Source organism: Pipistrellus hanaki (genome assembly GCF_964339955.1).
Source record: "Pipistrellus hanaki genome assembly, chromosome: 13".
Lineage (NCBI taxonomy): Eukaryota > Metazoa > Chordata > Mammalia > Chiroptera > Vespertilionidae > Pipistrellus > Pipistrellus hanaki.
Window position 1 is genome coordinate 52,998,113 of NC_140515.1, and position 25,497 is coordinate 53,023,609.

General features: G+C 43.0%; 1 protein-coding gene across 1 annotated transcript in view; it reads left to right on the forward strand.

Annotated features, from left to right (window-relative positions):
• The window catches only part of MYRIP (myosin VIIA and Rab interacting protein), a 140,811-nt gene that overhangs the window by 54,098 nt on the left and 61,216 nt on the right, over nucleotides 1–25,497 (forward strand). The window contains exon 3 of the mRNA XM_084902844.1: nucleotides 6,250–6,471. Within this exon, the coding sequence (XP_084758970.1) occupies nucleotides 6,250–6,471 (222 nt within the window). The remainder of the gene's footprint in view (nucleotides 1–6,249; nucleotides 6,472–25,497) is intronic.

The following is a 25,497-nucleotide window of genomic DNA, read 5'->3' on the forward strand; positions in this document are numbered from 1 at the left end:
GGCTTTTGGGAAGCTAGGAGAGAACTTTGATGCTCAGTGAAAGCGTGAAAGTACCTTTTCTGGCGCTGGCTGCGGTGGCTGAGGTGGTTGGGTGTTGTCCGGTGCACTAAAGAGCAGTCAGTTCAATTCAGGACACACGCTCGGGTTGCAGGCTTGATCCCCAGGAGGCAACCGATTAATGTTTTTCTCTCACATCAGTGTTTTTCTCTCTTTCCCTCTAACGATCGATTTAAAGATCTATTAAAATAAAAAAAATAAAGTATCTCTTCTGGTCAGTATATTTGTGCAGCAGATGAGCCAAACACCCCCTGGCTCCTGCACCCCCCATCCCAAGGATGTGTTTGTAAAATTGGTGGTTCTGGGGCAGTCCCGGACACACCGGGGACACGAGTGTTCAGGCCAGAGGAGATGTTTGAAGGGCAGTTGATAAAAGGAAGTTTTCAGCCACATAGCTCACACCTCCACTTCCGCACAGAGCTCTCAATAAAGTCGACGTTACTCTCTGGTGTCTGCCAGGAATCGGTTTTGTGGTTTGGAGATGGATACACGTGTTGAGGCTGGGCTGGAACTGGCCATAGAGTTAGAGCAGATGCCTCATTCTGGTTATATTTGGTTCCTGATTTTTAAAAAAATCTCTTTTCTTTTCCTAGTGACTTCATTGTACTTACATATTTTATAAATAAGAACATTGGTGATAACTGCAAACCTAAGGCAATCATAGAACGTCTTTCAAATTCAAACCTTTGGCCCTGATCCCTACCAGCAACACCCACGGACAAGATGCTTAGTAGCGGGGGCTGCAGTGGCCTGCCCAAGTCCCCTTTGCTTGTCCAGGACACCCACAGCCCAGGGTCTCCAAGTTCTGACTGCCGATGGCTCCCAGCTGCTCCCAGCTGCTCCCAGGTCAGGAGAATTTTTCTCCCTAGAGGTTACACCCTCTTTGGGTCAGGGTGGAGTGGCTTGCTGCTACAGGGCTGACTAATAACACAGGGGCACAAAGGCCATCCTCTTTCCTCAGCGTGGGACCTGCTCTGTAGTACAACCCGTGCTCCCTGGATCAGACCACGTCTCTGCTCGCCGCCTCCCTCTTTTCTATTCTGTTTCTCTTTCTCCCCTTAGTTCAAGAGTGCGCCTACAATACATCATATACACAAGATTCCCTGTTCTCTGAGCTCTGCTCTCTCTCTCTTGCTCACTTTTTCCCAGCTACCTGTCCACTAGCTGGTTCTCCAGCACAACAGGCTTTCTTACCTGTAAAGTGAAAAAAGACTTAAAAACAGGCATTCAAGAGCTAGTATTAACTGTTGTTATGAGGTAGGGCCACATCCCATGACTAAAGAAATGCTGAGAAACTGAAACCTTACTGAAAGATTTCAGAGTGTCTTGTTATTCATTCTGATCGTTCTAGTCATCATGGCCCAATAGATGACACAGTCTGGTTGCTAAGTGATCATCTTTCCCCATCTCCCCCATTTCTAGGTGCAGGGTTGCCCTCTAGTGGACTCTGAATGAATGTTAATTGAGGGTAATAGGATATGAAATACAACTCCTGTAGCTGCATAGTGAACTGAATAAAGATTAGTCTGTCTAAACTTCAGTCTCAGCAAGCTCCTAGCAGCCTCTAGTATCACTGGCAGCTGGACTTTCCAGTGGCGGAGACCTTAGTGGCCGAGAAGAAAATCTCTCCATATGGGATTATGCCGAGTTGTCTCTTGTTTTATGGAACCATCTCCAGAAGTTTCCATATCCTTGGCCATTTGAGAAACTGTTTGATGGGCTTTGCCTATTGAACACATCTCTCTCTCTCTCACTGTGAGTCTGTAGGCAACCACTTTCATAAATTTTGCCAAATGCATATATCAACTTTGTTGCTATTTACTTAGTATTTTCCTCTTAAACATCTCACTTAAAAATATTAAATAGAATTTCAACTAACTCTAAGCATTTACATCTCTGAAATGCCAGGCTAACAATGTTTGTTAATTTTTTTCCTAATCTGTATTAAAACCAAAACATAATTTATTATTAAAAAAAAAGTATTTAGTCCTGCACCACCCACGTTCGTCTGGCCCATCAGCAGTGGTCCACTTTGGTGGTGTTCTAGGGAACACCACCAAAGGGATTTATGAAAATTAAAACTGAAATGCAGATGCTTCCCATGTTTTCCAGGGATTCAGATCCCGGGTAGGAGGGAGGAGAAGGCACGCTACCCTGTTTCTAATCTAAGAGCATCGTTAGGAAACATGGACATCGGTGTACCATTTCCATCTGTAAAACCTCTCAGAGACCAGTCCCCACAGTGATGGGCTGCCCAGGGCTGTCTGTGCGGATGACCGGCCACACGGGAAGGCCTTTGTGGAGAAATGGAGGAGGGTGAACGGACTGAGGCTGAGCTTTCAAGAAGAGAGGACGTGTAGGAAAACCTCAAAGAAAAAAAAGACAGGGCATTTTCAAAGATCAGTAAGAAATGGAACAGGCTTTGTGGCTCTCGCACCCTAAGAGGAGGGGGTGCGTTTGGAGGCACCCGGGCCATGTGGGTTCCTGTTTTGTCTTGGGGGGAACACTGGAATCTGTAAAGCATGTGAAGCAGGTGGGTGATCCAACCAGATGTTCATACTCGAAAGGACTTTCTTGCTGTAGTTGAAAGAAGAGATGGGGGAAGAGGGAGAAGTTTAGGAAGAGCCTGTTCCCCTGGTCTCGGGAGAGATGAGGCCACGTTGGACCAGGGGTGGGTTGGGGCAAAGCAAAGATGGAGACAAGTGAATGAATGCCGGGTACTTTCTATTTGGAAGATATAATGTATAGAGCATGGATTGACCATGATGTGCAAGGAGGGACAAGACCAAGAAAATGCCCGGGTCTGGCTGTAGTCGTGGGTGGATGGAGGGTCCATTCACTTAGCCCAGGAAGCTTGGGGAGGAGCGGTTTTGCAGAGACTGATCAGATTTGCTGTTTGCAGTCCTGTGTATCACGAAACAGAACTCATGAAGCTCCAGGGATTCTGTAGATTGCGTTCATAGAGCTTTTTTGATCCCCAAAGACTTTCCTTCCTGAGTGTGTTATCCCATTTAATTTCGTGTCTGTGAAATATCAATAGAAGCCGGTCCGTTGCCGACGCTGTTCTTGTGTTGCTTACAGATGTCAGAGCCGCTGATGACTTCGTTCTTCGGTTCTAAATCTGAGGGACCGGATATCAACGTCTTCGTGCCTGAGGACAAAAACACTGTCCTGTTCCCCAGTGAATGTTCTGTTCATCAAAGTGCATGTCATATTTTACCGCACAGGATTATTAGTTGACCTGATGTGGCCTCCCCTTTCAATACTGATTCAGCCTTTCCCTATTACCCATCAGGCCACAGAGCAGCCAGGGAGATGGCTGTGCAGGGCAGCCAGTCCTGCTCACGTATTGGCCGATGTGTCAGCCAGCCTACGTCACCGGAGGCTAACGCTGCAAACACTCCCCGAACTGCCGTGGAAAGATGTTTGTGATATGTTGTTGTTAAGTGAAAAATGAGGTTATAAAACCACATGGAGATTTCCAATTCTAATAGGAGGGTGGGATGAACTAGTGCAACCCTTCTTTATACTAGAAACACATAAAAATACTAATAAAATATGAGGTTTAACATAAGAAAGAGGAAATATTTGCAAGTCATAAAACTGATAAGGAACTTGTATCCAGAATACATTTAGAGAACTCCTCCAACACAACAATAAAGAGATGAATAATCTACTGTTAAAATGGGCAAAAGCTGTGAATAGATTTCTCTTCGAAGAAGATGTACAAATGGCCGATATGGATATGAAAAGGTACTCAGCATTATTCGTCATTAGGGGAATGCAAATCAATGCCTCAATTAGATAACACGCCATACTCCCTGGGTATAATGGCTCTAATAGAAAAGGCAGACAACAGCAAGTGTTGGTGAGGAGGTGGAGAAATTGGAACCCTCAAATACTGCTGATGGGGATGTAAAAATGGTACAGCCATTTGGAAAACAGTCTGGCAGTTTTTTAAAAATTTAAACATAGCATTACCATATGACCCAGTGATTTTACTCCTAGAATTTAAAAGATATATCCACACAGATGAGTGTTCATAGCAGCATTATTTATAATAGCCAAAGAATAGGAACAGCCCAGATGTCCATCAGCTGATGAATGGACAAATGAAATAAGGTATGTTAATGGAATATTATTTGGCAGTAAAAAGGAATGGAGTGCTGATACATGCTACTGCATGGATGGGCTCGGAACACATGCAAAGAAAGAAGCCAGACACAACAGGCCACAGGCGGTATGATTCCTTTTGTGTAGTATGTGTCCAGAATAAGCAAAGCCATAGAACCAGGAAGGAGTTGGTGGTTGGCAGGGACTGAGGGGCTGGCAGTGAGGAGTGACTGCATAATGTGGGCTTCTTTGGGGCTGATGGAAATGTTCTGCAATCAGGCAGGGGTGGTGCCCAACACCACTTTGTGAATGAACTAAAACCACCGAATTGTACAATCGGAAGGGTACATTCTATGGCAGGTGGATTATCTCTCTCTTTTAAAAAAAAAAAAAAAAAAAAAAAAAAGTTGGCAGGAAAGGTAAGAAAAGGAAATTCCCAGGGGGTAGAAGTGAAGAGGGAACTTTTAAAAAATACATTTTCATTGATTTCAGAGAGGAAGGGAGAGGAAGAGAGAGAAACATCAATGATGAGAGAGAATCACTGAGTGGTAGTCCGCAACCTGGGCATGTGCCTTGAGCGGGAATCGAACCATGACCTCCTGGTTCATAGATTGACACTCAGCCTCTGAGCCATGCCGTCTGGGCATGAAGAGGGAATTTAAACCGGATGGATCAGCCTGGTCCGATGGGGAGTGCTGGCCGGGGGCTCTGCGGGCTAGCGGCTGCGGCGTTCATTTTGGCGTGAGGCAAGAGAGGTGGCCTGGAGCCTTCGAGGGAGAAGCAGCTGAAAGAGAGAATCTGCATAAAGTTTAGAGTAAAACGCTTAGGCTCAACTAAGCAACATTTACAAAGAAAAGGGGGACAAAATTACAAATAATTACTAATATAGCAGAGGTCTTTTTTAAAAATATATATTTTATTGATTTTTTTTTCCCACAGGGAGGAAGGGAGAGGGATAGAGAGTTAGAAACATCGGTGAGAGAGAATCATCGATCAGCTGCCTCCTGCACACCCCGTACTGGGGATGTGCCCGCAACCAAGGTACATGCCCTTGACCGGAAACGAACCTGGGACCTTGCAGTCCGCAGGCCGATGCTCTATCCACTGAGCCAAACCGGTGTCAGCTATAGCAGAGGTCTTAAAGTCATAAAAGAAACCTGTGCACCACTTTATGCCAACACACTTGAAAATCTAAACAAAGATAGACAATTTTCTGGACTTGAAAATCATCTCATTTTAAAAATATGAGGGCAGGGGGGAGAGAGAGAGAGAGAGAGAGAGAGAGAGAGAGAGAGAGAGAGAGAGAGAGAGAGAGAGAGGGAGAGAGAGAGAGAGAGAGAGAGAGAGAGAGAGAGAGAGAGAGAGAGAGAGAGATACATAAATAGTTCAGGTAGTAGAAATCAGGTAATTCTAACATTTTCCCTTTTGCTTACCTGTTCCACGCCTAATGGGTCAGGCAAGGGAAACTCCTACGTACACAGCCTCTGTTGACCACTTCTTAGGTCATGGATTTTGAGAGTTTTCTTTTGGTCCAAGGCTCTGAGGCTCTGAGGGTTGTGTTTTATGCAGCCCTGACTCACCACTGCTTAGGAGTCCTCCACTCAGGTTGATTTGAAAGGCTTTTAAGATCCCCCGGGTGCTCCCGTTCCCAGGGATGCTAAATAGGGCCAGCACCGCATCGATCATATCCCCAGCAGGGCTGTTGGGAGGATTAATGTTTTAATACAGTAGCATAACAACACGATCTCCGGCTCCTGTAAGAAGGTGTTAATTACGTTAAAGGTTTCCTTTTCTGAAGTTGTACTTAGTTTTCTAATGATGATACGTGTCTCTGTCTAGGGTCTGACATGTAAGTAGCGGGCTGTTCGTGCTTTCTCATAGAAAATGTGACATACAGACGCCCCCAACGCTGACCCACCTGGGGGGCTCCTCTCTGGCTCTCTGGGAAGCCAGTGTGAGCTGTATTGCTGTGCAGGAAGGCCCTCCACGTGGCTTGGTCTGTGGCCGGGCCGGGGTGGGAGTGCTCTGGGGAGAGAGCCCCCTGACCTGGTCCTCTCTTCCCTTGTCCGCCCGCTGCAGTGAGATGAAGCAGAAGCTGGACGAGGAGGGCAGCAAGTGCAGCATCCTCTCCAAGCACCGCAAGTTCGTGGAGCACTGCTGCATGCGCTGCTGCTCGCCCTTCACCTTCCTCGTCAACACCAAGCGCCGCTGCGGGGACTGCGCCTTCAACGTCTGCAAGAGCTGCTGCTCCTACCAGAAGCACGAGAAGGTGTGGCTCTGCTCCGTCTGCCAGCAAGCCAGGTGAGTGGCCGGGCGGGCCCCAGGGGCCTCGTCTGGCACCGTCCATCTTCCTTCAGCCAGGTAGGGCGAGCAGCGATGGACGGGCACACAGTCCTGCGAGTAGTAGGTTACCCAGGTGAGGGGCCGCAAGGGTACTGTGTGAGCTGATATCACATTTCTCAACTTTCATTCATTCATTCATTCCACAAGTACGTGTGGGAGTCTTAGGAATGATGCTGAACCCAGAAACCATGATTTGAGCTCCATTCCAGTTTTTCTATGTTATTCAAGTTCATGGTCAGAACCTGTCCGCTTTCGGGGAGAGGGGCGGTGTTTGAAATGCACGAACGTTGCAGTGCCGCACCCAGCTGGTTGGTTGGGTGTGTCGCGCACAGCACTTGGTTCAAATGTCCATGAGGGCACCACGGTGCTGTCCAACCCGTGGTGGGTGCCTCACGGACAGGGACTGTCCCTGTCTTACTCAGCTCCATGTGAAGCACCGTACATAGCCTGGCATGTAAAAGGCACCCACATCTTCGGGCCTGAATACTAGGCCAGGGCAGTGTTCAATAGTAGACAAATGCAGAGTATGAAGGAGGTTTCGGGAATTTTAATGACCCTGGTGGTCATTAAAGAGAAAAGGATCCAGAGTGTTGGAGTGTCCTGAAGAGGTTTCATGAAGAGGAAGGGACCCTGGGTGGAGCTCAGAGAGGAGGAGCCACAGGGCATTCTTGGACAAGGGGCGGCATGAGCAGGGACCACAGCTCCCCGGGGTGTGGGGGAGGCCTGGAGCAGACCCTTGCGGAGGCATGGAGAGTTGGCCAGTTTGTGTGAAGAATCGGGGTTCGTTCCTCAGGAGGTTATGAAATCATTGAAAGTAGCAGTTGAAAACCATCGGAATAGCACTTTTTAAGATACGCTGTTCTTTCCTGTCCTTCAATATATCCACGCCCCACACAGGAGGACATAGCAGTACCGACATAATTTTGTTTCTTTTGGTTTTTCTCTGTTCCTCTCCTCTGTGGCTCAAAAAAAATCTCCAAATTTACTAAGCAGCCAATAGTCATAGCATACAGTCCCATCCTCTCCACCCCATATCCACCCTGAGTCACAGAGTTTATTATCAGTTACAATTAAGCGACACAGCGCTGTCACGAAAGAGCAGAATTGCTGAGTGACGGGTGCACGAACTCAGGCACATCACTTACAAATGGAAGAATGTGGCCCCAGAAGCCAGCCTTCTGATTCCCATCCTGTGCTGCTTTCTTCCTACAAGGCTGTCTCAAGGAGCAGCCAGATATTGAAAAACAAGTTGTCAAAGGACAGCACATGGCTCCTAAGGCTACATTTTAAATGTCCATTTCACATTCCTATCATTTCCTGAGGAGGCAGGAGGATCAGGGAATCCTGCAGAATAGTCCTGTGTTATTTCAGTGTAAACACTCCACGGCAGTTCCCCGAGTCTCAGAGGCGGACCCTGGAACATAATGGACCACACATAGCAGGATGCCTGGAAAGACATCCAAAACACGAATGTACATTTGTTCTGATTATTCTAAGAAAAGGGACGGTCAATGAGGGATCTTCTATGTTCCGCATGTCTAGCGTAGCTAGGACACACCAAGGTGGTTTAATCGGAATTGGCAGAAAGAAGTTGCTGAGGAGAAGCTGGAATTTTGCTCTTTTCATCTTGAATGATGTCTGGTGGGGGCATCTCAGGAGTCTTGGGATTATTATTTTCTGAAATCAAAGGGGACAGGAAATTTGAGCTCATTTCCGGTTTTTCTGTTATTCAAGTTCATCATCAGAACCTAGGAAAGAAGTTCCTGGGATACATGTGGTAGGTTTTTGCTTCTGGGCATTTCTCTTGAAACTGATAGAGAAGAATGTCCAGGTCAGAGTACCTCAGTCTGACCGGTTGTTACACTTTGCAGGATGTCTCAGAAAAGTCCATTTGATGTGTATAGTAACAAGCTGTCCAACCCCCAGCATTACACGAGCATTTAAGGCATATTTTGACTTGAATCAAGTATGGAAATTTCCAGATAAATAACTTTAAAAACGTCCGCAGTTTTTGAAACAAAACAACAACAACAACACAGTTTACAACAGATGGTTTAGACTTTAAATATTGATCTTCTGTAGAGAAAACCGGTGTCGTGCTGGGGGATTGTGTTATGGGGCACTCCGTACCGCCATCCACTGTGTCCCTCAGACTCTCTGCCCCTCGTGCAATCTACAATTCGCCTCTTGCTTTAGAAGTGATTTACTTCAGGTTTCAGTCTTCGGGATGTCCTCTGAGCATATTCATATCCAAGCAGTTGGATTTAAAACATTGTATACGTCAGATTCCACAAAGAACCTATTGTGCATGTGCGTGTGCAGCCTCAATGAAACGGTAGAGAGCGGCTCTGAGAAGGTGCAGAGATGACCACTTTAGTGAGGTCACTTTCAGAACCAAGTTCCCTCCCCACAGCCCACGATGTACTTTTCCTTTCCCAGGAGAATCAATCCCATGTTTGCTGCATTGGTTTCATCTCTAGCGGTTTATCCCATGGCTACCATATGCATGGTTTTTGAGATACCGTGGAACCATGAATAATTATAATAATAAAAATGTTTGTCCACAAATAACTAAGGAGCGAAGAGTTGAGGGTAGATGTTCCTGGGAAAATATTAACAAGTTGCATCAGAAGTAAGTAACTGTGTGAGGCCCCGGGGCCTGCCTCTGTGTAGCTCTAACTGAGAGACTTGCATTGGAAACGTGGGGTTCATCAGGGAGGACCCAGGGCCTAGTCACTGTCACTGCAGCTTTCTTCCTTTCCATCTCAATGAAAAAGAGCCATATGTCTTAGTGTTCTGTTTGGTTATTTATCAAAGAACTTTTATTTTAAATGAAAATTCCCTTTTCACGGTCGTTGCTGAAATTATGATCAATTCTTTTGCTCTATATGTTTTGCATTAAAATAGGTTTCTGTTGTTAGTGTCAGTTTAAAATTTTTAACCTGGGGGAATTAACAAACACATGAATTTATTATGGAATGAATGATGGATTACTTTTTTATAAAAAATGTATTTTTATTGATTTTTAGAGAGAAAGGAGATAGAAGGATAGAAACACCAATGAGAGAGGAAGACATCAATTGGCTGCCTCCTGCAAGGCCCCCACCAGGGATTGAGCCCACAACTCCGGGCATGTGCCTTGACTGGGAATTGAACTGGTGACCTTTTGGTTCCTGGAATTCAACTGCCAAGCCACATCAGCAGGCTGTTTTTGTGTGTGTTTTTTAAAAGTATATTTTTATTGATTTCAAAAAGGAAGGGAGAGGAAGAGAGAGAGATAGAAACATCGAAGATGAGAGAGAATCATTTATTGGCTGCCTCCTGCACACCCCCTACTGAGGATCAAGCCCGCACCCTGAGCATGTGCCTTTGCCCGGAATTGAATCTGGGACCCTTCAGTCTGCAGGCCAACATTCTATCCACTGAACCAAACCAGTTAGGGCTGGATGACTTATTTTAGAAGTTATAGAATCAATGGGATATTACTGAATCATCCCCTTTGTCATTTTTTTGGTTATACATAAATTTATGTTCTTGACCACTTACTATACATATTCTTTCAAACATTGTGTAAGGACATGTGGTAGTTGCATTTTGAGGTCTTCTGCAGGAAATGAAACTTTCAGAGTGAGCTCAGCCCATACATCTCAACCATTATTATTTCGGGTCAAATGGATTCAAGAACAATGTCTCTAATTTCCTTGGGAACAAACTGTCTTTCTAGTTCTTTGCTTTATTATAAAAATGGTTCTCTCTGATTTTTATCATTTTGTACTATTACCTTTAACACAGACCGGCTTGGGAGATTGTTTTCAGGGAATGAGAGAAAAAAATTATTCTTGGAACTGAAATCAAAACACATCTCCTCATCATGCCTGTGTCATTCGCTTTGGTTTTTCTGAGACAACTTAGGACTTCATTACTTTCCTCTTGGAGTTGGAATCTTGGATATCTGATCACTTATATTTTGGTATTCACACAGCCCACATGATTCACAAATTTGTATACTGCCCTTTTGGTATAAACTTCACAGTATGTTTTAGAGATACCCAATGGGTGTGCAATATCTCTAAACAGATATAACATTTAAAAATGGTCACTATTGGATAAGGACATTTACAGGTTAACAAATATATAGGTAAATATTGAACCTCACTAAAAAGCAAGTTTGTGCTTCACGTAGTATATTTTCCTCATTGGTAATTTTTTTCTTTACTCATCACACAGATTGAAAAAGGCCTTCTCATTGCTGGTAAAGTCTAAGTGGCCATAACCTTTTAACCAGCATGTATCAAGAGCCTGTAACATGTCCAAACCCTTTTACTCTATAATTTCATTTTTGAAAACCTATACCTAAATAGGAAACAAATTATTTTTTAAGTGCTGTACAAAAATGGGTGACTTATTTATAATATAAAAAAAAAGACGGTTGAATCTCAGATGAAAAGCAGGGGTGAGGGTGGGAAGAGAGATTAACCAAAGAACTTATATGCATACTAGAGGTCCAGTGCATGACATTCGTGCACTGTGGGAGGAAGGGCTCACCTCAGCCCAGCCTGTACCCTTTATCAGTCCAGGAGCCCTCAGGGGGTGTCTGACTGATGGCTTGAGCCTAAGCCATCAGTCAGACATCCTTAGCGCTGCTCTGGAGGTGGGAGAGGCTCCTGCCACCAAGGCTGTGCCCACCAGCCATCAGCTCAGTTTATGGCTGAGTGGCACTCCTCCTGTGGGAGAGCATTGACCGCCATGGGGCAGCTCCTGCGTTGAGAGTCTGCCCCCTGGTGGTCAGTGCACATCATAGTTCTTGCACCATTTGGTTGATTTGCATATTACCCTTTTATTATATAGAAATATGCATAACCCATGATACAGACAATAATATGGTGAAGGCCTGAAAGAGGGTGGAAGTGAGGTGGAGGGGGTCAGTGGGGAAAAGAGACATCTGTAATACTTTCAACAATAAAATTTTTTAAAACTAATAAAGATACATTTTTTAAAAATGTATTTTTATTGATTTCACAGAGGAAGGGAGAGGGAGAGAGAGAAACATCAATGATGAGAAAAAATCACTGATGGGATGCCTCCTGCATGCCCCACACTGAGGATTGAGCCTGCAACCCAGGCATGTGCCCTGACCAGGAATTGAACTTCGACCTGCTGGTTCCTAGGTCAACGCTCAATCACCGAGCCACATCGTATGGGTAATAAAGTAAAGTCTTTTAAAAAGAGAAAAATAATCTAAATGCCCAACAATAGAACAGTGGATGTAAAGTGGGGTACATTCAACTCAACTGAATGTGATGAGACCTTTAAAATAATGTGTGTCTTGGGTTAACGTGGATGAATCCTTACTTTAAACTGTTAGATTTAAAACTGCAATACAAAATGCACATGTAATATAATTACTATGTAATCAAGAAAATATAGGAAAAGGACTGAAAGGAAATTAACAATCAATGCTGTTTACAGTAATTAGGAAGTGGACTTATGGGTACTATTTTTCTTCTCTATTTTCCATTTTGTTTTCAAGTTTTTCCCATTTTGGACACGTGCTTTTATAACCCGGTATAAATAAGATTAAAATAAAAACACCTAAGATTTGTTCCTTTCCTTCTCGTCCCAAAATCCCCTCCTGCATCACCCAGTGTTGCTGTCCCCCAACCACCCCACTTTACACCAGCGTTAAAATCACCCAGTTTCCTAGGGAAAATGGAGCCATTGAAGGGGACTTGTATTTTGAAGAGACGGTTAATGGGCAATTTCCATTATTGATCTGTCTGTAGCAGATCTCCATAGAGACTGTGACTGCAGTACTCAGTCTAATCATTGTCAGAGTGACCTGAGTCATGAGGCAGCTGGGGATTTTTAAAATTGAAATTGCCCCCAGTGAAAGCTAAGCATCTATTTTCCGTTCACCAATTCTTTACTATCAATAGATTAAACAACAAATGAATATATCAAGAGTGCCTGCTATGGACATGGGATTGAACTTGCCTTTTCAGACGAGTTATTTCCTCTAATCCTTATAAGAACTCTGTCAGGGGCAAGAGATTAGCTCCATTTTTGAGCCTTGAAACTCTGAAACTCCAATAGACTATGTGGCTAGTCAGGGTCATCTTGTTAAGTCTCAAGTTCAGGAGTCTTCTTACCATCAGGAATATAACCTGGGCCCCTAGGCCCCTGACCTTCAGCTGCCCCACAGGCCTCCTCGCTCAGCCAGCTACCCGGACCCAGAAGCCCAGCGAGAACTTTCTTTGTTGTCCATCCTCTATGAGCGCGTGCTCTCCTTTCCAGGATGAATATGGCCATTGTCCCAGCTGTCGGAGCGGCAAGCTTTATTTAGAGAGAATTTTATATAACAGCCGCTTACATAACACTGTGTGCTAGGCAGTGCTCTAGGAGTCTTATAAATATTAACTCTTCAATATTCACCATGAAACGATGAAGTAGATACTGTTATGATCCCCATTTTACATATAGGGAAACTGAAGCATGAAGACGGGAAAGAACCTGGCCTGAATGGATTCATCTTCATGAAACATGTTTGGTTCAGTCGATGGGACGGGATTGGAAATTTTGCTGCTGTGACAGCTGGGACCACGGCCATATTCACCCAGGACAGGAGAGCATGAGCTGAGAACCTGGGGCGGGGAGGACCGGGAGGACAGAGAGCAAAGAAAGTGGTCTCAGCACATCATCTACTCAGAGGGAGGAGACCTTCCTGAAACCACTCTGTCCGCGTGGTATGTTGGAAATAGCAGGCTCTGGAATTCCTTGAGTTCCAATCCACCACGCTCTGTGCAGAGTGGGGACGATAATACCCACCTCTTGGAGTTGTTTTGAGAATAAATCGAGGGAACCTGCTTCAGTGCCTGATAGTTAGGTGTTTAGTGAATGGCAGTTACTGTGAAAACTGTGATTGTTGATCCTGGCTGGTTTGGCTCAGTGGATAGAGCATCAGCCTGTGGACTGAAGAGTCCTGGGTTCGATTCCAGCCAAGGGCACATGCCTGGGTTGCAGGCTCAGTCCCCAGTGGGGGATGTGCAGGAAGCAGCTGGTCAATGATTCTCTCTCATCATTGATGTTCCTATCTGTCTCTCCCTCTCCCTTCCTCTCTGAAATCAATAAAGAAATACATTTTTTTAAAAAAAAACAACAAAAAACTGTGTTTGTTGTTGATGTCATGGTCACAGCATTGCTGGTTCTCTAGAGACCCTAAAGAGCAGTGCCCTTCGCTTGTGGAGCACACTTGTATCGACCCTCCAGACCCACTCCCACCCCTCATCTTCTCTCCTCCCACCCCCATGCCTGCCTCCTTATCCTCTGGATTCTGGCAAGCTCTGTGTGCACAGGAAGAGCCCCCGTTAAGATTTCAGAAAAGCCTAAGCAAAGGCTGCCTCGAGCCAGTAACCTTCAGGCTTTCCTGTGGCCTGATTCACCCAAACAGGCTTGTTACTGTGATTGCATTTTGGGGCTAAGGCAACTTGGTCTTTCAAGGGGGCTGGAGTTTATAGGGGGAAAATGATCGAAAAGTATAACACAGCAGAGCCTTTGAGTGGAACTAAATGGCCATGAACAGCTCTGCATGGTAACCTAGGCAGATCCCGTGTGTCCTCTGCTCATTAGCGAGGAGAAAGACGTTGACCAATGACCAGTGGTACCAAGAGCCTTAGGAACTCCCAGCAAGTCCTTCTCAGGGGCCACAAGGCTCCTCTCAGCCATCTCTACCCCATAATCCATACTTCCCCTAGCACGGTGGTGTGCACGTGGAGTGATGGTGCCTAAAATATGGGGTGATCCCCTACCCTGGAGTCTTGTGTTGATGGGGAGCCCAGAATTTCCTGTTGGCAGCATCTCCCAGAGAAAGGGGTTAGGATTGGTGGTCTCTTGAAGTCCTTTTCCACCTGACATTCGTTCGCTACACCCATGTGGTCTACACCGGACCTCAGGATATTCTCAAAAAGGTTACTGTAAAGAAAAAGAGAAGATGCATGATCACTTAGCAATGCCTAGACCCATAGCTGGTAGCTGTTATTATGTTGTTTTCCTCGCGAGGTGGTTAAATAGCTTTTTCCTTTACTTTATGAAATATTCAGCACAGTGTTATTGCCGATGAGCATGAAAGCATTTTCTCAATCTGTAATGCCTCTTTTTTTTTTTATAGCACAGCAAGAATAATTTAATTTTGATAATGAATTCTATAGTTTCTTCCCCGGCTTTGACCCAAGGCAGTTAAAGATACTGCCGCTCGGGGATCAACAAATGAGACATGTGCATCTTCTGAAAGATTTTCCAGAATCGCTCAGTGAATGTGTGAGGATATTAGGATGCAAATAATCATTTAATAACCCTAAGTGTGTGTAACTTTACATTTTAGTGCTCATAAGCTCATATGCATTAAAAAAGGCGTACAGTAGACCAGCTTCAGTACCGATGTCAGGTAAAAATATTGGTACTCTATCAAATAATACATTTGATATTTTTTCTCTTCTCCCATTATCAGAGGATTCATTTTTATTTTTTTCTTGATTTGTCATAAACCCAAATGGCGGTAGATATGTGTTCTATTGACGAGTACTCGATTTTCTTAAACTCACTGCGTCCTTTAATCTAGAATTAAGATCTTCCTTTATTTAGGGAAAACCTTTTTCTATTATAACAAATCTTCAACTTGAGTGTGCATCAGAATCACCTAGAGAGCTTGTTAAGACAAATTGCTCGGCCTTACCCTAGAGCAGTGGTCGGCAAACTCATCAGTCAACAGAGCCAAATATCAACAGTACAACGGTTGAAATTTCTTTTGAGAGAAAAACTTTTTAAACTTCTACTAATGCCACTTCTTCAAAATAGACTCGCCCAGGCCATGGTATTTTGTGGGAGAGACACACTCAAGGCGCCAAAGAGCCTCATGCATGTGGCTCACGAGCCGCAGTTTGCAGACCACGGCCCGGAAAGTGTCTGATTTTAATAGATCTTGGAAGGGCCTCTAAAATTTGTATTTCTAAGAAACTCCCAGGCAGTGATGTTAGGCCATGTATATCACTGTGAGAGCGAGAACCACTGCTCTAACATACCGTCACACATTGGTTTTCTCTTGCTCTGACGTTACTCTTTTTCAGGGACCCCAGCTTTATGAACAGTGGGGTACATCTTTCCATCACCATCATGTTATCTCCAGTCCCCTCTAGCTCCTCTTCACTTAGCTTTCTTTTCTCCAGCCCGTCCTCTATGTGGGCACAAAGGGGCCACATGCTCACCTGACCAGCTCAGGGAGGCCTGTGTGGTGGCCTTGCAAACTCAGAGACCTAAAATGACCACAAAGGATGCTCTGGAATGATAGCTTCTTAACTAAAAGCAGTTATGGTGGGTAGTCAGGTCCTAAGCCGGTATCCTCCCTGACCAAGGTCAATCTTTACCTTACCTGAGCCTGTCTGTTGTCTTTTTGCATCTACGATAATATATCATTGGAAAGTCAAAGTCATTTTCCTTTTCCCGGACCCCTGGAAGCACAGTCCCCTCATTGTGACTGAGTTCATCGTTGACTGTGAACTGTCCACACCCACCTGAGTAAAAGAAGTGTGTGTCTATCATTTCACTTCTTACCCAATCCCAGAGGTTTCCCCGCTTTGCTTTCTCCCGCCTCCCTCATCTGTCACCAGTGGGGTCCATGTAACCCACTTACGTCTCCTCCTTTGATTGTAATGTATAAAATAAGGTGCAAACCTGCAATTTTCTGGAGCATTATCTCAATCCATTAAGATTGTGCTTCCCAGCGTTTGTCGACAGTTTGGCTCAAAACACTCACAGATAATTCTTCCCGGTTTTGAATGATTCTTACATTGACATCCTTGACAGGGCTCTCATCAATGTCCCTTCTCTTTGCCACCACTCCTGCGAATTTCTGTCATGTGCTTTTGGTTTCATTTCTTTCCTGAATTCTGCTGTCTCACTCTTTAACTATTTCTGTTGTTTCCTATTCTCTTCTTTGGAACTTTTTTTTTTTCTTTCTTTTTTTTCTGGTCTGAATGTTTTGTCTGGCTATTGTGTATAATGTTCTTGTTTTGTCTTCTTTTATATCTTGAAGTGCCTTTATGAACATTATGTGATGGTTTCTTGGAAGTATTTCACGTTTTTGAGTGGAGGAGAGCATTCTTCCTGGATCCACCCTTTTTGGAATATTTATGTGGCAAGGGAACCTTAAAAAAAAAAAAAAAAAAAAGTCCAAAGAGAACAGCAGTTCACCTGAAATTTAGGTCTGACAGAACACTTTTTCAAATGCTCACAACAACTTGCGCACACTTACAGCGAGCCTTGCCCCCACTGTGTGTGTGTGTGTGTGTGTGTGTGTACATGAGTTGTCCACATTTACTTTTGGACAACTAGCTGTCTAAGAGTAGAGTCTTGAGAGACTAGCTGTCTAAGAGCAGAGTCTCCTTGGAAGCTTGCCTACACTTTCTCCTGATCCTGCCATAGTGACTGCTTGCTCCTTTCCAATGTGGCTCCCTTTTCCAGCTGCCCCTATCCTGCCAATCACGCCGTAAAACATGTTGGGAGGCTCTCCTATCCCACAGGTCCCTCAGCCTTGCTGGGAATCCCACTGCCCTCCGGTGCCTGGGGGGCCATCTTTCAGACATGGGACAGTCACGGGCCAAGAAGACCTGCTCCCTCCAAAGAACCAGGAGGGTCCTTCTGAGCAGCAGCAGTGCGCTGTGCTGAGCAGGTTTCCCCTAAGTAGGGAGAGAGTGAGGGGGAGGGTGTCAGGCTGGCTATTGCACTCAGAAGGAAGGATAGGCCCGCTTCTATTCAGAGAGACCCAGTTGGCTCCGCCTCTGTTGTGAAGGGAGCTAGTCCCTATGAAACCCAACTTTCTTTTTCCTCTTCCTGATGCGCCCTAGACACTCTGAAAGGTGGCCTCAGAGGCAGTGATAACAGCACCAACGTTGACATTTATGGAGAGCTCATCAGAAGCCAGGCATGGTGAATAAGTCACCCGTGACCCTCTCTCCTGAATGGAATTACCTTCATGTCTACATATTATCATCCTTATAAACCCATATTTTACATGGTGATCATCATGGTAATACCTACTCTTTCTATATGATTTTACTTAAATACATCCATTCTTATCCATACTTCTATACAATATTCATCATTGAATGCCGATCTAATAGTCTATCATGATATGGTGCCATGATTTATTAACCCATTTTTATAATTTTAAACATTCATATTTCTTTTCTTAATTTTATTGTGCACCTACAGATAGTGCTCCCACGAAACATCTTTATGCAGATGTCCTTCTGCGTCTGGTTATTTTCCTAAGAAAATTTCCAGGAGTAGAATTCTTGGCTCAGAGTCTGTGCTTGTATTTTTGACTCTCCTGAGAGAGTGCCATGTTGCTTTCTCGCAGAAGTGTACGATCTCATTCCGCATCAGCCATAAACATCCAGCTCAGCACGAACGCCGCCGGTGTCGGGTTCGCCCGTTTTTTAAAATGTTCACTGCATCGCTGAGAATAAAACAGTTTTGCTGTAGGAGAGTGAAAATATGCCAGTGATTTTTGAATGTTTTCCTCCAGCTTCTTTAAAAGAGTCTATTAACCTCTTGAGATGATTGAGGACGTAGTGTCAGATTCGTGACGCTAAAACCCGGGTTGCTACTGAGCATTGTATAGAATTTTCTCCCAGCAAGTTTATTTAGCCTTGAAAGCCAAACAATAGCTCTGCACAAAACACCATAATTCATTCATCTTTTCACCCCCTTGGGAAGCTATGAAATGGAATCACGCACAGATCGATCAAGGACAAGGCATTCAAGTTACGCATAGGACAAAGGAAAAGATCCCCCAGGCTTAGCCCCTGTGGTTGGCAGCGATTCACTGAGGGGAGTGATAAGCAAAAGGAAAATATACATTTTCTCTGGCTTTAGTTCCAAACCCTTTGCTGTGTGTGTGTGTGTGGGGGGGGTTTAGTGCTTTAGCATGTGATGGTTACACTATCATGTGCAGAAAACCATTGAGACTTGTGTTGACCATGGAAGGATGGCATGTTCGTTTCCACTGGACACTGTCAGGAAGGCTGCAAATGCATCAAACCTTGGTAGATGCTCTATTTGAAAATACTGTGTTTGGTGTCACCACCTGCAAAACCCGGGCACAGCCCATTTTACCCACCCCCGTGTCATTAAAAAAAAAAAAAATTGAAAAGCAAACCCTGCCTTGTCCTGTATATCTAAATATATAATAATAAGTCCTGCTTTTCTAAATAGAATGAGTATATTGGTAGTTGGTACTCATAGGACAAATGATTAAAGAGGACAAGTGGATTGAATAACACGGCTCCTTTGGAAGAGCAAAAGTTGTCACTCATTTTAGGGGTGCACCTGGATATCTCTTCTCCCCCATATTCTGGCAACGACTGCACAGATGCCACACACACACTACCCACTTTTTATCTTTACCGCCATTACATGTGTTACCCTTCAGGTACTTTTCGTTTGCTCATTTCATCAAAGAAAAAATTAATAACACATTTCAGTTTAACCTACCTCCAGGCCAAATCTCACAAGGTATATATTATTTTACTTTTTAAAATTGTGGTCAAGTATATGTAACACAAACCTTGCCATTTTAACTATTATAACTATACAAGAGGCCCGATGCACGAAGATTCATGCAAGAATGGGCCTTCCTTCCCCTGGCTGCCAGCAGTGCCTTTGCTCTGGCCAGAGCTACCTTTCCATCTTCGCGTGATGCCCAGAGGCCCGGAGCAACTGGGGTGGTGCAGAATGCCTGCGTCGTCACCATGGCGATGATACAAGTGTCCCACCCTGCCCCCAGCTGCTTGATGCCTGTGTATGCAGATTAAGCTTACATCTTTGTTGGCTTAATTTGCATACTCGCTCCTGATTGGCTGGTGGGCCTGGTGAAGGTATGGTCAATTAACATCTTTCTCTTTTATTAGGAAGATAGTTCCGAGGCATTAAGTACATTCATGCTGTGCCTATCATTCTTTTTAGGTAATCTGCCTATATACACTGAGTGGCCAGATTATTATGATCTCTGAATGCATAATAATCTGGCCACTGTGTATTTATACCTCAAATGGGTATCAAAAGTATTCTAGACTTTTGCTGGAGATCAACCACCTATTTGCCCTGAGCTTTCTATCAGCTGGTACAAAGGAGAAAACTGATCAGGTGCACAATTTACAGTATCTTTGATATCAAATAAATGAGGTACTCAAGAGAAGCACACTGAGTGGCCAGTTTATTATACGTTCAGAAATCATACTAATCTGGCCACTCAGTATATATATTTAATTTGTTTCAGAGAAGAAGGGAGAGGGAGAGCTAGAAACATCAGTGGTGAGAGAGAATCATTGATCAGCTGCTTCCTGTACACCCCACACTGGGGATCATGCCCACAACCTGGGCATGTGCTCTGACCAGGAATTGAATATGACCTCCTGGTTCATAGGTCAATGCTCAACCACTGAGCCACACCTGCTAGGCTGCCCTTTTTTACTCTAGATGCTTTTAAGATTTTCCCATTCTTTATTTTCTTCAGTTTTACTAAAATATATCTATGCATGAGTTTTAAAATGTTTCTTATACATCTTTGGACTGCTTAAATCAGTATATTGGGATGTCTTTCATTGGTTCTGGGAAATTAGCCATTTTTCCTGGGTCAGCCACCAATAACAACTATATACTGGGAAAGACATCAAAGAATATTTTGGGATATCTAGGGTGGTAAATGCTGTTGACTAGTTATAATACCATGTTTCCCCGAAAATAAGACCTACTTACAGGTTTCCTTCTGAGTGAAATATAAGGCATCCCCCAAAAATAAGGCCCCCTTCTAGGCTCTGTCTCAGAATGCTATTGCTAAACATGATAGATTTGGTCCACTGATTCTGAAAGAAATGGAGTCACAAGACATTCACCAGGAAATTCAGGAATTGGATTGTTATGATGATGTTCCAGAAGATGATGACATGATTGTCATTGAATAAATGAGTCAATTCTTGATACTGTAGGATTCACAGTTTGTTTGGTTTGTGTTGACAACTACCATACTACCGTACCTTATACAGGCAATAAATTTCCTTTATTTTCATTTAACAATACATGTGTACCGCATTCTTCTTCATGGAAAAATAAGACATCCCCTGAAAATAAGACCTAGTGCATCTTTGGGAGCAAAAATTAATATAAGACACTGTCTTATTTTCTGGGAAACAAGGTATAAGCCCTCCTTTATAATGCAATCAGGACTCACGGGTTTGTCAATCTCAGGGGAATGATCTTATTGAAGTATGTGTGTCTTAAACCTTTTAAAACTTGAAACGTATAAATATACATTTATTCGGTAATACTTCAATAGAGGACTAAGGTATGTTTCTTGATTGTGGATGTGGTAGGATTACATATAAATTCCAATAGCAGCTTCTTTAGTTTAGAGCAAGAAGTTAAAGATACTTGCAAAGCATACTAAAAGCAAAATTCTAATGTATCTAGTTCTTTCAATCTTTTACAGTTTTCTTGCCCATATTTAATTTAGTCTACCCAGGCTTCCCCAGACTTTCAATTTCATTTTAAAAGAGCAATTCTCTTTCATTTCACACACCTTTCATTATTTTCCATAGCATTTAATTAAGTTATGTATAACTGGCACCAACATAATTAGATGCAGATTCTTGATACAACTCAACTGGCAGAGGCAGAAATCTCTGGTGTCTTAGAGAGTAGACAACTACCTGTGATCATTCAGTGTACCTTGAGGGTCATTGTGTTTTATAGGGAAAAAATGGGGAGACAAAGAGTATTGACTGAGCGGAGATTGGCTAAGACAGCATCTCCCTACTACAACTCTACTTCCTAGAATTCATTACCACTAGCGCTTTCTCTATATCTGGACCTAAACTGAGAATTCCAAAAGTCATCAAAAGGGCTTCAGAGCACAGAGAAGAAGTTGTATACAGTATTAAGATAGCACAAAGAACAAAACAAATTACAAAACCTGAACATTTTAGATCAACCTAATTTATGAATGTTAACATAAAGGATTCGCTAATAGAATCCAGGAGTGCATTTAAAAGAACAATACATCATAACAAAATAGTATTCACCTCAGAAACACAGGGAATTAAGAAATCAATCTAGTAATATAACATCACATATTAATAAGCCAAAGAAAATCAGCCATATGAGTCTCTGAATAGATGCTTTAAAATGCATTTGACAAAATCCATTATCCTTTTTATTTCGAAATCCATTCTGGAAAAAGAAGTGCCTGTTTTCTTACTGATAAATATGTGTGCATGCTTACCTACTCTCCCCCTCCCTCAAGCCAAAAGGCAGCATCAGACTCAACATTAAGTACGAGGAGCCTGGGTATTTAAGTCAAGATGTTTACAATCACCACTGTTATTTAACACGAAATAAAAAGATATAAAGTATCTAAAAACGTAAAAAGAGAAGGTAAAATCTTTTTTTAAAAAATATATTTTATTTATTTTGTACAGAGAGAAAGGGAGAGAGATAGAGAGTTAGAAACATCGATGAGAGAGAGTCATCGATCAGCTGCCTCTTGCACACCCGCTACTGGGGATATGCCCGCAACCAAGGTACATGCCCTTGACCGGAATCGAACCCGGGTCCTTCAGTCCCCAAGCCGACGCTCTATCCATTGAGCCAAACCGGTCTCGGTGAGAAGGTAAAATCTTCATTATTTCAGATGATGTCATTGTGAAACTGGGAGGTGGGACCCCTAAAAACCAATTACAATCATTCAAAGTAGGTATATAGCTACCATGTTAAGATACAAAACCCAAAAGCTTCCTTACACAGAAACAGTTAAAAATATCATAGAAAAGAACATCCCATCTGTAACAGCAAAAAGGATAAGACACCTCAAAATAACTTAACAGGAGATCCATAGACTCCATATGAGAAAAATAAAAATGTTGTAAAGAGCTCAGTTCTCTAAATCAATCTGTAACTTTAATTTGATCCCAATATAATTTTCAACAGGATGTTCCTTAAAGTTACACGAGCTAAATGTAGAAGTTCATATGGAAAAATAATGCAAGAAAAACTATGAAACCTCAGGGGGAAAATAGAAGATAATTAAAGAGCATTCTTATCCTAGATATTAACCATGCAATAAGTATGACAGTTTCATACCAGCACTGAATAGATAGCTATGTGGAACAAATTGAGAGCCAAGATGTAAGCCACATAGAGAGGGGTGAGATAGATGAATCCAGTTTGTGAAACCTATGGCATTTCAACTTGGTGAAGAAAGGTTTAATAATGGCATTTGGTTTAACTGGCCAACTTGGAAGGGGGCGGAGGGCTGTATCCTTAAGTTGCTTCTTACATCAAAATAAATTCTAGAATTCTAGATCAATCAAATATTTAAATATTAGAACTGAACTTTGTAAGAAGTAGATAAAACGTAAGAAAACATAATCTCAGAGGAGTTAAGTCCCAAACCAAGAAATTCTAGCATAAAATACATCTTACTTTGACTACATTAAAATTAGAAATTTTTGTATGATGAGAATTACTATAGACAGTCAACTACCAAGAAATAACACACGGGGAAAAATATCTGTAACATAAATTCAAAGGGCTAATGTTCTCAAATTATAAAAGTAATATAAAACAAAAAAGATACTGAAATAGAAGAAAAAAAGGTATATGAACAGGCAGCTTACAGAAAAAGAAAGAGCTATGACTGATGGCCAAAGATAATTAATATTCATTATAATTGAAACAATGCAAATCAAAATGGAAAGTAATTTTTTACCTATCAAATTAGCAAAATGGGATATCTGTAATACTTTCAACAATAAAGATAATTTTTTTAAAAAACTTAGCAAAACATTAAAGTTTTGTTGTTATATATATAATTGATTTCAGAGAGGAAGGAAGTGGGAGAAAGAGATAGAAACATCAATGATGAGCCCTAACCGATTTTAGAGAGTGTCAGCCTTTGGACTGAAGGGTTCCAGGTTCGATTCTGGTCAAGGGCATGTACCTTGGTTGTGGGCACATTCCCAGTAGAAAGTGTGCAGGAGGCAGCTAATCAATGACTCTCTCTCATTGATGTTTCTTGCTCCCTCTCCATCTTTCTTCCTCTCTGTGAAAAAATCAATAAAATAAAAAAATATATAAAAAGAAACATCAATGATGAGAGAGAATCATTGATTGGCTGCCTCATGCACGTCCACACTGAGGATTGAGCCTGCAACCAGGACATGTGCCCTGACCGGGACGGGAATCAAACCATGACTTCCTGGTTCATAGGTCAACACTCAACCACTGAGCAACAACGGCTGAGCAAAACATATTAAAATTTAACCCTTTGCACTCCGAACCATTCTGGACATTGGCTACCAGCTACTCGACGCTACTTTGCGGCGGAAACGTGCGTTGAAATAACTCAATTCCCCGTAATCACTAATAAACTGCAATGTCCCCTGAGAGGGGACATCCGAGTGATATGCTAGAATTCCGATGTCCCCTGAGAGGGGACAGCGGAGTGCAAAGCGTTAACAATATCCAGGTCTGGTATATATATGGGAAACAAGCATTCTATTCTCAATTAGTGGAAATATAATCCAGTACAAACTTTCAGAGGGCAGTTTATACATACTTTCTGAGTCAAAAATATGCACTCAAATAATTTACCTAAGAAAATACAAAGGTACAAATATGGCGATGGTATCCCATCAGCTGACCCAGCGAAATAATACAGCAGCCACCATGAGGGCGATTGTATTAACATTGATGGTCCCTTTTCCACGGTGTGTCACACTTCACCCTGTAGTTGTATGACTTTCTCATTTCAATTAGAGGACAGGACAAAACCATGAGCCTCGTGTATAGTGATTGTTGTACCACATTTTCAAATGCATTTTTGAAATTTAAATGGTATGTATCCCAAAGCACTGCTGAATTCAGGACCTTCCTCTTCCTCTCGACGTTTGTATAGGGACAAGCCTCCCAGAGGCACCTTGCTGCTGGGAGTCAAGAGCCCGCTCAGCTTCTTTCCCTTCCTCGCCCCTCAAACCTCCCAGAATTGCATTTGTGACATTGCTTTTTATGCTTCAGGAGGCAGGCTGTTCTGCCAAGAATTGGCTGTGCGCCAGAGAAAAGAGCCCTATTTTGAGAGATACTACAGGCCTTCCGTTCTGCTGAAGGAGATGGAGAGGGTGGTGCTAGGACATCTACCTAAAGGAGATTTTTAATGCACCATTTTCAAATCATGTTTATTCCACTCATCACCAAATGTTTTTTGCTGCCCCATTCTGCATGATGGGTTTATTTCTTACATTAAACGTATATATAACCTGATGGGGTCCAAGCCTTATATGAAGGGTCTCTTTTTAGATTTCTCCACATTGGTGGGAGCCCTAAAGTTTATTTCTTGTGCCTTGTACTCACCGAGCTGTCCAAAGAGAAACTTCAGGTTGTCTGGATTCATCTGAAACCTTCTGGCCATAAAACACCTCCATGTTTGCTTGATTCTTTGAATTCTCATTTTTGCAGAATGTTTAGCTTTAAAGATTTCTCATTGTCTTTAGTTGTTTCCAGGGGGGTTATAATGTAGGGTATAAAATCCACTGTACTGCCGAAGCTGGTTTGGCTCAGTGGTAGAGTGTCGGTCTGCAGACTGAAAGGTCCCAGGTTCGATTCCGGTCAAGGGCATGTACATTGGTTGAGGGCACATCCCCTGTAGGGGGTGTGCAAGAGGCGGCTGGTCAATGTTTCTCTCTCATCAATGTTTCTAGCTCTCTATATCTCTCTCCCTTCCTCTCTGTAAAAAATCAATAAAATATTTTTTTTTTAAAATCCACCGTACAGCTAGAAATGGGAGTCAGCCTATAAAATGTTTAGGTTATGATGCGACTAAAGGTCAGCAGTATTCTGTTGGACAATTCTCTCAGATCCAGCCCGGCATCTCGGAGCCCA